A 13,865-nucleotide genomic window follows, 5' to 3' on the forward strand; every position below is an offset into this window, starting at 1 on the left:
GAGTGGCTTGGAACACAAGCCAGGACCAAAGCAGCCTACAGTGCAAGCCAAACCATGCTGGGCTGGGCTGGGCTGGGCTTAATCTGACTAGTACTATTGAATGTGAATCTGAAAGTGGCAGGGACCTCCGATGACAGAGAAAGAAGGTGGTGAAGCATGAACAGAGCAGGAACTCAACAGGAACGCGTGTGCTGTCCATCCCCCCTCCCACCGAGAAAAAGGAAGGAATTTTTGGTCTGACGCTCTCAACCCTGCGGCTGAACAGGGGGGAGAAATGGACAGCATATGGGGGTGGAGGAGAAGAGGGGAAAGGGGGGGGTGAGAGGTAAAGGTTAATATATCACTTCCACCTCATGGGCTGTGGAGCGTGTGGGACTCATTCAGACTACACTCATGCTTTTCCCTGCAGACACATACACTTAGTCTTTCTGTAACGCACACTCACTCACTCTCTCACTCACACACGCTCACACTGTTTCACTCACACTCAGGATGAGGGAGGGGAAGGGCAGCAGAGGCCAAAAAAAAAAAAAAAAAAAAAAAAGGAAAATGAGGCGTGAGAACAAGAAAGGACCATAATGCAGGGGGGACGGGGGAGGAACACAAGAAGGGGGACCTGGAGGACAGGGTGTGCCTTCCCTGGGCGCGGTTCAGTGTGCTGCAGTGCTCTGGATGGGTGCGGCTCAGTTGGCCACCGTGCTCTGGATGTCTGTGGGGCTGGGGGCGGCCGTGCTGTTGGTGTTGTTGCTGCCGCCGCCCTCCTGGCCCCCGCTGACGGAGCCGCGGGGCGGCACCTCGATGATGCGCGGCTTGTCGATGATGCGGGCGCAGCGGTTGCCCTTCTCCACGATGCCGATGATCCAGGCCTGCTGGCCCTCGCCCGTCCCGCCCTCCTGCCCCGGCTGGCCCCCCTGGCCGAGACGGCTCGACTTCATCTCGGCGCAGAATCGGGCGGCCTGCTCTCGGGGCAGGCATATCAGCAGCCCGCCTGAGGGAGACAGAGAGAAGGCCCGTCAACACACACCCACACGCGCACACACACACACACACACACACACACACAGAGACACATACACACTGAGGAAACGGAACCTGCAGGGATGATGACCACAGTAACCCAGAAATAAAGCATTTGTGATAATCACCTTAATCTTGCTTTTTTTGAGACCATCCTTCCCATTTTTTGAACCCAATCCCAGTGATCCACAGATGTACTAACGGTGTGCTGACTGCCAAGCTTGGGACTAAAGATATTAAGTTCAGAATGTAAAGGTATGAAATGAGACACAATTTCCGATGCTAGCATCCAACTGGCCATGCTGACATTTTTCACCTGTGCAGTGATATCTCTTTCAGTCTAAACATTATTTTGCATGCAGCCTTACATATGTATCTTATTCCTGCTGCTCTTTGTTTTTCACCCGATTGTTAGCTTGTATCATACCCTGAGCATTAAGTAAGCGTATTTATTCATGCCAGAGACTTGTAGGCTCCATCTCTTTTCCAAACGGAGTTGAAACAGTTGGCTTAGCGTGCGGTACAGCTGTTGTGTACTGCAGCTCTCCTTTTAAGGGGCTTTTCCACCATCAGGACTGCGACAGAATTGGGCAGGGGTCTCCAACCTTTTTTCATCTGAGAGCTACTTTGAAAAAATGAAAGTGGCGGAGCGCTACTCATGTCTTATATTACTCACACTTATTCGCATAACGTATCAAAACACTCACATTAACCAGCTGAATTAAGCTACTTTTTGTATATACATGTATCAAATGTCAATATCCAAAGCTCACATTTTGGATCAAAAGTATCTTAAATTCACATCAATAGCATGTCAAATGTACATTCTGTATCCATACGTTTCAGCTCACTGTAGTGAGGGGCGAGAGCAGTCACCCCACCCGGCCTCAAACCCAGATCTACGGGATACCGAACTGCAGCTTTGGCCGCAATGCCAAAGAGCCAGGCTTGTTGGTATGGCAGTCAGAGCGCATACTCAACCGTAGTGACAGCACTCTGTCACACACATAATACACTGCTCAAAAACATTAAGGGAACACTCAATCATCACAGGGTAACACCCAGTCAATTGAACTTCTGGGATATCGACCTGTCCAGTTAGAAAGCGTAAGTGATTGAGAATCAAATTCACCTGCTTTGGTGCAAATGAAAGCGACAACAGGTGGACAGGAGAGGCAACAGCAAGACAACCCCCAAAAAGGGAATGGTTTTGCGGGTGGTGGCCACAGACCATTTCTCTCTCCTGATCCTTCTTGACTGATTTTTCTCAAGTTTTGCATTTTGCTAGTGCCCATTCAGGTTGCACAGGTAGTCCAGCTCCTCCAGGATGGCACATCCATACATGCCGTCGCAAGGCGGTTTGTTGTATCTCCCAGCACATTCTCCAGAGTGTGGAGGAGATACCAGGAGATGGGCCATTACACGAGGAGAGCTGGACAAGGCCGTAGAAGGGCCACCACCAAGCAGCAGGACCGGTATCTGCTCTTTTGTGTGAGGAGGAACAGGAGGAGCACTGCCAGAGCCCTACAAAATGACCTCCAGCGGGCTACTCATGTGCATGTTTCTGACCAAACTGTCAGAAACAGACCCCGTGAGGGTGGCATGAGGGCCTGACGTCCTCTAGTGGGACCTGTGCTCACAGCCCAGCACCATGCAGCTCAACTGGCATTTTCCAGAGAACCTGCTCTCTTCACAGATGAGAGCAGGTTCACACTGAGCACATGTGACAGACGTGAAAGAGTCTGGAGACGCTGTGGCGAATGTTATGCTGCCTGCAACATCATCCAGCATGACCGGTTTGGTAGTGGGTCAGTGATGGTCTGGGGAGGCATATCCTTGCAGGCTCACAAACCTCCATGTGCTAGCCAATGGTACCCAAGTCTGAGAGGAGAACTCCCAGGACACCATCCACCGTCTCATCAGGAGCATGCCCAGAATTGTTGGGAGTGCATACAGGCACATGGGGGCCATACACACTTCTGAACCACATTATGAGTTGTCGTGATGAAATTTACGCAAGTTGGATCAGCCTCTGATTTTGATTTTTCATTTTGATTATTGGTGTGATTTTGAATCCAGCCCTCAATGGGTTGATGAGTTTGGTTTCCATTGACCATTCTTATGTCATTTTGTTCTCAACGAATTGCACAATGTATATCAATGACGACTTTTGACTTGAATATTTCGTTCATCGAGATCCACAGTGTGATTTAAGTGTTCCCTTAATTTTTTTGAGCAGCGTATATCAAAACATCTTAAATTCATATCAAAGTCCTACAAAACACAGTAAACATTACTACGCGTTAATGGCGTGAGAGGTCAGACAAATTTGGTGATCATTGGATGCTATTTTGGAACATTAAGCCACGTTAAACCTTTTCCTTATAATGGGCGTTTATGGAGAGGAAAACGCTTAATGTAAGATAACATCCATACTCATAGGATTTCGGTTTAGATTTTTTGACAGGTGAAAGGGTTTATGACAAGACATGTCCGAAAGAAATTTGGTGATCATTGATCGCCGTTTTAGAACATTAAGCCACGTTAAGAGCTTTAGAATGTCCATGAAGTGGCGCTGAATATTGCATCTTTTACCGACTGAAACGCTGGTACCGCATGAGGCACACACACTTGTCCTTCACATTCGTGGGGGAAAAAAAAAAAAAAAAAAAACTCACGTTCCCATTCCTCATGGAAATAGCATTTTTTTTTGGCCTGGCCACTTTCTTTGTTCATCACAAATCTGGCTATTTTATAAGCTAAAAACTGGCTTGCTAACACCACCAAACTCCTTGCTTTAGCTCAGCAGCTACCGCAGTAGCTAGGTAACAGGGTAACTGACGTGACGACGTGTTGGAAAACTTGACAGTAGCCTAATTTATTTGATTAACAGCTGATATCATTTTGTGTTGGAGGGGGGTGGGACATCTGTGTATTTGATTGATTTGAAATGGGAAGAGGTTTCCAGGGTGCATTTATGTATTGTCATCTTTGAACCTTTTGGCAAGCTACTCAAAAACAGGCAGTGAGCTACCGGTAGCTCACGGGCGACGTGTTGGAGACCCCTGGATTTGAGTAAACAGAACTGCAAATATACTATAAAAGAGAGAGCTGGCAGGACTCTCCCATGCCTTTCCACCCACGGCACCTCATCTGGCTGCTTCTACACCTGCTGGGCCTGGTCAATCAGGGAAGATTGCAAGGCATCAAATTTCTATGGTAAGACAGGGCAGTCAACTGACACCAATCAAATAAGCGTTCAGGTATTCAAGGAGAATTGTGACTCTTGAGCTGCTAACAGAATTTAGCCTTTTAGTCAATCACAGCCTCTCATTTTGTCTAAAAAACAGGTAGGCCTATCTGTTTGTCAGACTTTTACCAGCATGCTGCCCAGGCAGGTTTTTTAAAGATGCCATATCTGCCACCTCAAACGTAGGCAATTTCTGGCGGCCACTAGCTTCCGCCAGCCTCACCATGCGGCTGACATTCTGCTTTTCCTGCTTCTGGCTGTGGTTCTGGGAGCAGAAAAGCCTACGCTCCACAGCTCCACCCAGTCCCCAGCTCTGATGGTGGGAAAGCCCCTCCCCCTCGTTTTTGCAGGGCATAGTTAGGACGGCAGGGCGGCAGACCTGACGTCTCGGAGGAGGTGCCCTGCAGCAGGCCGAACAGGTTCCCACAGGCCTTGCTGATGGCGGTCATCTTGGCCAGGATGGGCAGGTTGTGGATGACGAAGGCCACGTCACTCCGCTGCTGCTGGGCCAGGTTGCGGGCGTGACCCAGGATCCCGAAACCCGTGATGTCGGTGGCGGCGTGGGCGTTGAAGGTGTGCATTAGCGCAGCAGCTTTGAGGCAGAAGAGAGACACAGAGAGATGTCAGTGTATCAGTGTATCAAACAACAATTCGTGTTGATGTTGTTACGTCATTGGATGTATGGAGTTCATGTGTCTGCTCCCGCTCTCGTGCTGTTCCGCCCACCGTTTTCTTTTTTTTTTTGCAGATTAGTGCCCTGCTGTGATTGGGTGAGGAATGAGCAGGAGGACTTAAAAGGAGGAAGCCTCAGGACTTGGCGGCGCTTCCCCTCCTGCTAACGCCTGTCCGTGAACCGCTAGAGTGCTAGCTGATGTGTGCTTGTGTGTGCGCTCTCTGATAAATTTGTAAATAGCTGTAAATACTTTCTTTGTGTTACCGTTTTGTTATTTAGCCAGCGGGTAGTAGGGGGTGGGTGCCGTTTTCCGTTGTTGGTTTTTTTTCTCTTGTTTTTGGGTAGTTAGGGAGTCAGGGAAGAGACTATTTTATTTTCTTATTTTCTTTGGTTAGGTAATTTATTCCCTTTCTCCTCAGTAAGTTGTGTTCTGTTTGTTATTTTGGCCTTTCCCACCCCTGAAGTTTTGTGTTAAAAAAAGAACCCTGGCTTTATTTACGGTGTGTGTGTTCTGGACTGGAGACAAGAAAGGGGGGTGTCCACACCTTTTATTTTATGTTACACCTCACCCTAGACAGAGTCGTAACAATGTAGATGATAAAGTTGCCCAGACATCATAAAAATCATATAAATGTTTTCATGCCAAAGTTAGCCTGGCTATCCTACCAATCTGTGTAGTGTATATGTGGTGTCAGAAAAGGTTAGCGGTTATCCTGTCACCTAGCTTAGAGTGTTTAAATGATGATCTACAGGGGTCTGTTTGTCTCAGCTAAGTTAATGTAACATATGAACAACAACGTGTTGATGTAGACACAAATGGTTGCCCATACATCTTTTAATCATATACATGTTTTCATGCTACATGTAGCCTTTAGCCTCCGCCATCTTGGTCAGACTTTTTTTGTTACTCCCACCTCTCTAGAGAACGTCACGTACCAAACACATCACACGCTGAACTGATTGGTTCTCACGTGGTTCTCATTTGCAGAAAATTGGGATTTCGCCGTCTCAATTTCGCCTGCTTCGGCAAATTCGCTCCGATTTCGCCCAGTCAGAGCGAATTTCACCCCCATCCAAACTGAATGAGAGCAAAGCGAAATTCGTTGCAGCGGAAGTGTACCATTAGGAGAACATCAGGTGTAGAATGTCTGGTGCAGATTTATAGCACAGAAAGAACTGGTGTGGCCTGGGGCTGAGTAGAAGGGAGTTACTGGTTCAGTTAAGCCATTTTGAGAGCAAACGGGAGTGGACTGGGGGTGGCTGAAGAGAAGAGTTACCTGTCCGGTTGAGTGTGGCCATATTGAGCATGGCCTCCTGGTAAGCCTGCTCCACCTCCTCCCTCGTCACCACCAGCTTGATCTTATTCCATTTCTCAGGCTAAAGAAGAGAGGGAGGGAGAGACGGAGGGCATGTAAATACTTCTGGTGTGAGGATTATGAATCACATTTTTAATCAAGATAATGATCCTTATCAAAAAAACTCAATTATTAACATTATTGGTACCAAAATTATCCTGACCTTTGTCTGTGTACTATTTGTTTTATAATGTTTCATGACATACTATTACATATGTATGCAACAAATGTGTGTGTAAAGTCCAGATCTGTGTTCAATTTAAGGCCTAGTCAAACCTAATCGAGTGAGTCTAGCTGGAACTAATGCACACACAGCCAACAATGGTTGAGCAATACAATTTCACCTCTAGGCTAATCTAGGCAACGGGAATCTCTAGTCTCCAAACTGCAGCCTTCACCATAAGGATGATGAGTGATTGCCCCCTGCTATCCCCAGTTTCCCTCTTACAATGTCCAGCCACTGATGGGCGTTGACGGCCACTTGGGTTCCCAGAGGTTTGGTCAGAACCAGCACGTCGCCCGGCACTGCACTGTCCGGCCTGCGGGGAAGGCAGAGGTGAGCACAGAGACACGTACAACTCTCACATCTGCACAACATACACATCCCATTACAAGAAACAGTTACACAAGAGGGGAGAGAGAGAGAGAGAGGGAGAGGGAGAGGGAGAGTGAGAGGGAGTGGGAGGGAAAAGTGAGAGACAGGAATGGGTAAGCCTGACAGAAAAGAAAGTGAGAGAAAGAGAGGGAGGGAGGGAGAGAGCCAGAGAGAGAGAGAGAAAGAGAGAGGGGAGAAGGTGAGCATTACAAAAAAAGGCTGTTTAGAAACATGAGGGGAGACAAACCCAGACACCCAGAGGGAGGACTGGACTCACATGATGAAGTCGTTGGGCTGGCACACCACAGTGGCCACGCCTCCAATGATGATCCAGGGGTTGATGACAGTCTGGCCCCCAGTGACTGACGTCCCACCTTCTTCTGCCGCATCACGGAAGCCCTGTATCATCAGGGGCATCACCTGTTCCCGCTCCTGGAGAGAGCCAGCTGAGATTACTACACATGCACACACTCACTCACACATGCTCGCACACACGTGTAGATGAAAAATGACACAAAATGAACATTCTACCTGTCTAGGCCCATCACATCACAGAGATGCCATAATGACCATAATGCGTACAACATCCATGTGACAAACAGCATATCTTGATTACGAACGATAAAGTGCCTTCCTCTCTAAAACAAAGTTGGCTATGACGTGAGGCTACATTCCCAGAGCAAACTCTCACCTTGTCGTTCATCTTCTGACTGACGCTCAGCAGCATCAGCATGTTGTCGCACTCGGTGATGCCCATGGCATACAGGTCGCTCAGGACGTTGGCACAGGCGATGCGCCCCTGAGAGAGGGTGGGAGGAGAGAGAGAGAGGACAGACTGACCCCCACAGTGCTCTTACACACACACACACAGCAAAATAAATACATACACATTCACATTTACAAAAGAGACCCACAGGGAACTAAATATACTGCAATATACTGAGAAATATATTATTAAGCCTGACAATATATTGCAAATCCATTTAAAATATATTAATGCAAAGCAAAAGCATACTGCAATATACCAAAATGGCAATAATTTACATATTTTCAATACAATTTCTGAGCCAAAAACATATTCTCTAAAATATATTGTCAATATTTAATTTTTTGTATAGGGAGAGATAAAAACAAACACTAAAATACAGTGAATAAGACTGTTCTAATGACTAGTATTTTTACTACCATTGACTGTGTTGCTCAAATGCTAAGCGAAAAATAATGTTTGAGAATGAGCTGACAGTATGTCCCACTGAGGGTGCCTCGTCAGAGAGCAGGGGACGAGATGAGTCTCCAGCCAGTCTAATATATAAAGGACCGAACAGCAAATACTGCTGACGGAAACTCACCATCATGTAAGGATCCTCCACCAGGGGGTAGAAGAAGTCAGTGGTCTGGACCAGAGAGAGACCCCCATGCCTGAGAGGGATCACACACGAGTCCATTCCTATACCTGTGGCAGGGACAGCAGCGTGGGGTCAGTGCAGAAACGCAACTCTCATTCAGCATGTTACAGCACTGACACCCAGTTCAGCATTGCTGTAATACGGCAGAGAGCTGAGTGTGTCAGCACAGAAACATAATGATCCTACAGCACTGACACAGTAACAAGGCAGAAAGCTGAGTGTGTCAGCACAGAAACATAATGATCCTACAGCACTGACACAGTAACAAGGCAGAAAGCTGAGTGTGTCAGCACAGAAACATAATGATCCTACAGCACTGACACAGTAACAAGGCAGACAGCTGAGTGTGTCAGCACAGAAACATAATGATCCTACAGCACTGACACAGTAACAAGGCAGAAAGCTGAGTGTGTCAGCACAGAAACATAATGATCCTACAGCACTGACACAGTAACAAGGCAGAAAGCTGAGTGTGTCAGCACAGAAACATAATGATCCTACAGCACTGACACAGTAATACAGCAGAAAGCTGAGTGTGTCAGCACAGAAACATAATGATCCTACAGCACTGACACAGTAACAAGGCAGAAAGCTGAGTGTGTCAGCACAGAAACATAATGATCCTACAGCACTGACGCATGGGCCCAGCTCAGCTGTGCAGTGAGCTGAGTGTGAGCACAGAAACACAACACAGCATGTTACGGCAGTGACACGCAGGCTCAACTCAGCAGTTCACTCAATCAGATGGTGAAACAGAGGTGAGTGTATCAGTGCAGGTTCACTTTAGTATATCACGTTGCAGATAAAAACAAAGCTGGTAACACATTCATCTGTCTTCCTGGAAAGAAAAATGACCAGTATCACCTGCATAACCAGTCTTCTATCAGACTTAGGATTTGGGTGTTGGTGATATGGTAGATATGATTCAGTGTAGTTATGTTCTTTCTGTCTAGTTCAGCTTATGTGCTGGTTTCATTCAGGAGTTAGTGATAGAAACAAAGATATGCCAGTCAGTTTTCACAACACCTTTTTTAACAGATGTGCACTGCGGTCTCATTTCAACCCATTGGTTAGAAAGAGGGGAGTGCAGAATAAAAGACCTTTAGTAAATACTTTTATCAAAGATCCATAGTCAATCCCATACTATATATACACTTCAAAATGATTAAAATGAGTAACGTCATTTTAACTTTGTAAAATGATTACAGTAATAAGCATGTCATTGTGGCAGCAAATCCAGATACATACATCTAACTTTTGCACTGTCGCCAAGTAAAAAAAAATATACATTGTATCATTATTGCTAACAATATATCAGTGTATATTTTTGTAAAATGCAGATTAAATGTCATAAATACAGCTTCTAGTTCTTAGGAAAAAAAAAAGAATTATCTGTATTTGCACCACTGCTTTTTATGAACTAGCTTTTAGTATCTACAAAAGAAACTAAAAAGTCAAACTGATAAGATACTAATTTTCATGTCATAGAAGAATCTTCTGGTCTGGACCATGTGTATGTAATGCTGCCTCATCTTTGATAAATGTGACCCACAACAATATGCAAGGCAAGGATTTTACAATGGTTTTAAGACTTATTACTGCTGATGCCACATCACTGTAGGTTAAATCTCTCATTTCCACACTAGAGTAGCTAAGTAGCTAGGTTCATAGTGCAGTGCTGTTGTATATTAACAGCACAATCCATGGAGGCTGTATTATCTAGTTTCTAGAACAAAGTGCAAAACACACAATGGGAGCTAATCCCAACCCCCCCCCCCCTCCCCCAACACAAAAAAAACAAAAAACAAATCAAAAGTTCACTGGCAATTAGAGGGGCTCAAATGACAGCCAAGATGACAAAGCAGAAATCGTGTACAAGTAGAATAGCGCTGATAGTGCAAGACTAAATGCTACAAGGCTTGAGCAGGCACTGAACATTTATCGCTGACCCACTGTTACCAAATATCTGTGACGGATAACAACTAGTTATTTACCGCTATCATAACAACCACTTCATAATGAATACAGAAGTAACACTTTCAAAATATTTTCAAATAAGCTTTATAATTTGAGAAATCAATTTTAATAAAATGGGTTACAAGATTCGTACCAAGAATAACACTCACGAATAAAAAGCACACTACAATGTGTATAAATAGCTGTACCATCTATGCAATGTTGCGGCTAAACGTTTTAACTGCAAATACGTTCCCCTTTGATGCTGGTGAGGCACATACTGCCAGCAACATACAGAGGCGAGTAATAAGGTCTGAAACCTGAATATGTCATATATAAACTAGCACTGTTACCCATTCAGGTAACCCATACAAATTTAACAGACTTAACCACTATCTAAAACGTTACACATTAAACACCGCCTTCTTTCATTTACATTAAAAACGCTTACATAACAGAGCTTATGAAATGCGGAAGGTGTTACAAAATGAGTATGCAGATATTACCTCCAACGGTTAACGGATATACATATAAAAAATAAAATGCACTGTTTGATTCACATTTAACAGAGGCTTAGCTAGGTACCAAGTGATACTCAGATATAAAGAGGTTGCACTAAATCACTTTTTCAGTTCAACGCAACTTGACACAACGCAGTGATATTGTCTGTGGAACCCCTGACTGATGTTCATTTCAATTAACTTGTTAATTAGTTAATTACTGCTTTGTGGTGTCAGATCGTTGCTAAACTGATGAACTGCGTTCACTCCCACATGCTAAAGTCAGACATTTTGGCAACAAAATGGCGCAAAGGCCTTCGATACTAGGGGACGCGCAAGGAATATATCACTTTCACAACAGCCTCTGTCAAAATTAACTGAAATGCCCGTTGTACTGCTTCCGATAGGTTTCACCACTGGTCTTTAAAAGATGATAAATGGCAACGGAAAGACATATATGTAGAAAGCTGCTAACCTAGCAAGCTAGAAAAATACAAGCACCATTGCTGTATCCTTGTCACATCACGTACTGGTGACACTAGCTGGCTAACGTTAAGTCACTTAAACTAGTACAAGACTTCCAACGTAGCCGATATATCCTACACGTGTCTACGCAATCTTGGTGGCGCCATTGCATGTACAATTTTAGTTTGGCAGCTTATTTCTGAAATCAAAAGGTATAGCTACACAATACAGGAGCAGTTTGCCCCATAGCTGCAAACTAGCTGGTTCACCCTTGCCCGATAAGGATACCTCGTTTTATTTCACAGATTAAAAATCAAAATTCATTCGCTACATCGTATCTGTACAACTACATTGACACAAAACGTTCAACAAAGCTAACGTTATGTGAACTAGGTGATATACGTTTTCCCATACGGTTTCGAAAAAAAAAAACAGCCAAGTGAGGAATAACTTCACTTTTGGAAGTGGGATTAATAGCTTGCTATGGTACGTCATGCTACGGTTTCAATTGACTTGGATGATCTCTAACTGAAGTAAACTGAAGTTAGCCAATCATAAGGAAAAACGCAGCCTTCCGAACCTGGCCATATGGTTGCGTAGAGAAGGTTAACTCGCTAGCCTGCTTAATACTGCTTTCGCTACCCCTCCACCGTAAAAAAAAAGTCATCATTTTCACTAGAAACGTTAGGTCAGCATAGAGACCCCTTCCCTAGACAAGTATGATATTTACGATTCATATACATGTACATTCACATTCATACTGATCATGTGTCGTACAGTAATGGCAAAATAGCTGATCCGCAAGCTAGGATTAGACAATAGACCACTGGGGTCCGATGTGGCCAACGCTACCTTTCTAGCTAACGCTGCACCTGTCAAATATGTCCAAGTTAGCCAGTTAGCTGGCTAATTAAATGTTGCCCGAGCTATGGCTCCTTACCTAATCGGGGGCCGTGGGTAACCGGGGCAAGTTGCCCATATTCGGAGGCCTCGTCTCCGGCACCTGTGCCCGTGCCCCCATCCTCCCCTGCCACTTGTGCCGGACGGTCAGGTTCAAGTCCCTGCAGGAGTTTGAGCAGCGCCTCCTGAGGGACCTTGCAGCCTCATCCTTTCATATCGGAGAAGGCCGTGAGCCGGAACCCACGGTCTAGGCCGTGATCCTCGGGCTGAAAAGGTTGATAACCAACGGGGAAGAGCACTCCGAGCCCGGCCGCGCCGCCAGCGTCGACCGCAGGGGTCGGTGGAGCCGAACCTGACATGTCGATTAAAAAATATCTGTCGAGCCCTTCATGCACGTCGCAGAACTTATGCGACTCAAACCGGGACAAAATTAGATAATGGGCGGTTTGAATGAAATTACTGATAGTGCTGTATATTTGAATGCTCGGCCAAAGAGGCGGAAAAAACTGTACGTGTCGCTACTATAATATTATATGGGAGGAGATACAAAAAAAGTACATAAAAATATGTATAATATTTACTATTAAATATTTCAATTAAAAGTTGCATGAATTACTTGTGATTTAGATTTTTAGTACGTAAAGAGGCGAGTGAAAACAAAAACATTTTAAATTTTTTATTTTTATTTTAGTACCGTCATTCCTGTCCTCACCCTTCTCATTTTGAAATGGTTTCACCCTTTGCGTCGGATGTAAATGCATTGCCGATGAATTTAACCTAGCAACTGACTCGGAATGAGCCTACGAGCTGCATACAATAGAAGTAAGTATGTCGTTGTTGTTGAACGGGTTGAATCACTAAAAATGTCAAGGTTTTAATTAAACAGATATACAATTAGCATTTTGTTCAGTTTGATTTTGCAATTAAAACTAGAACTATAAAAATAGAAATGTAAAAGTCCATGGGAAACTTTTCCATATGACCCCTCGATTCACTGCATTTTGTGAGAAAGAGGTATAGTGGTCCAAGCGAATGCGAAGGAAGCGAGTCACAGTCCAAGCAAAGCGACGTGTAAAGGTCCAATGCTGCCTTTGGAGCTTTAAGGTGTTTCTTTAACCTCCAAATAATTCTTGTGCACAAGGCATGTCATTGAACTCCGAGACAATTAATTGCATCATAGTATCATTACGCCAAAGGAGCCGCCACATGGGAGGAAAAAAAAAGATAACCATCAAACAGTCTTACAGCATCACTGTTTATTCGTTGCAATAGAATAAATTAATAAGAAAAAAATGTTTGTTTGTGTTTTTTTTTGAAATAGGGATACAAATGTGTATTCAGCTTTTCTTAGGGAGTACAGTTCAGGAATTTAAAACTTAACGACAGTAACGACACTCGTTTCTGTTGAACTTGTTGAAGTATATTGTATAGTACAATATAGTATATAGTTGAAACATACGGGACCTATAGAACAGCAGTCACCTGGCAAGCAATAACCTAAGCAACGTATGTGTTAGCTGGTAGTAGTTCAGACAGCTGGTCCTAGAATCAGGACTGGTCCCCGGGAAAGTCAAATAATTATGCAGGACACGGAGTGTTTCAGCAAAATCACGCCTAGGGCACCAGAAATTCTTGACAAGCCTAAAAGTGAAAAGTGACAAATACCTTAAGAAGATTTCAATCTTATTTTTTTGCTAGCTAGCCAGAAAGTTCAGAGGAAAGAACAGGTGTCAAGCAAGCGCTACCCA

At 44.6% G+C, this 13,865-nt stretch overlaps 1 protein-coding gene across 1 annotated transcript; it reads right to left on the reverse strand.

Annotated features, from left to right (window-relative positions):
• Positions 1-543: 543 nt before the first annotated feature.
• Positions 544-12,605, reverse strand: sephs3 (selenophosphate synthetase 3). The gene is made up of 8 exons (XM_036531229.1): positions 12,158-12,605; positions 8,240-8,343; positions 7,582-7,689; positions 7,168-7,322; positions 6,744-6,834; positions 6,218-6,317; positions 4,647-4,859; positions 544-988 (listed from the first exon to the last, which is right to left on the reverse strand). Exons 1-8 carry the CDS (start codon positions 12,474-12,476, stop codon positions 684-686), a joined length of 1,395 nt encoding a protein of 464 aa, XP_036387122.1. The 5' UTR covers positions 12,477-12,605; the 3' UTR covers positions 544-683.
• Between the last annotated feature and the right edge of the window lie 1,260 nt (positions 12,606-13,865).

The sequence above is a fragment of the Megalops cyprinoides genome, chromosome 6 (genome assembly GCF_013368585.1).
Source record: "Megalops cyprinoides isolate fMegCyp1 chromosome 6, fMegCyp1.pri, whole genome shotgun sequence".
In the NCBI taxonomy this organism is placed as follows: domain Eukaryota; kingdom Metazoa; phylum Chordata; class Actinopteri; order Elopiformes; family Megalopidae; genus Megalops; species Megalops cyprinoides.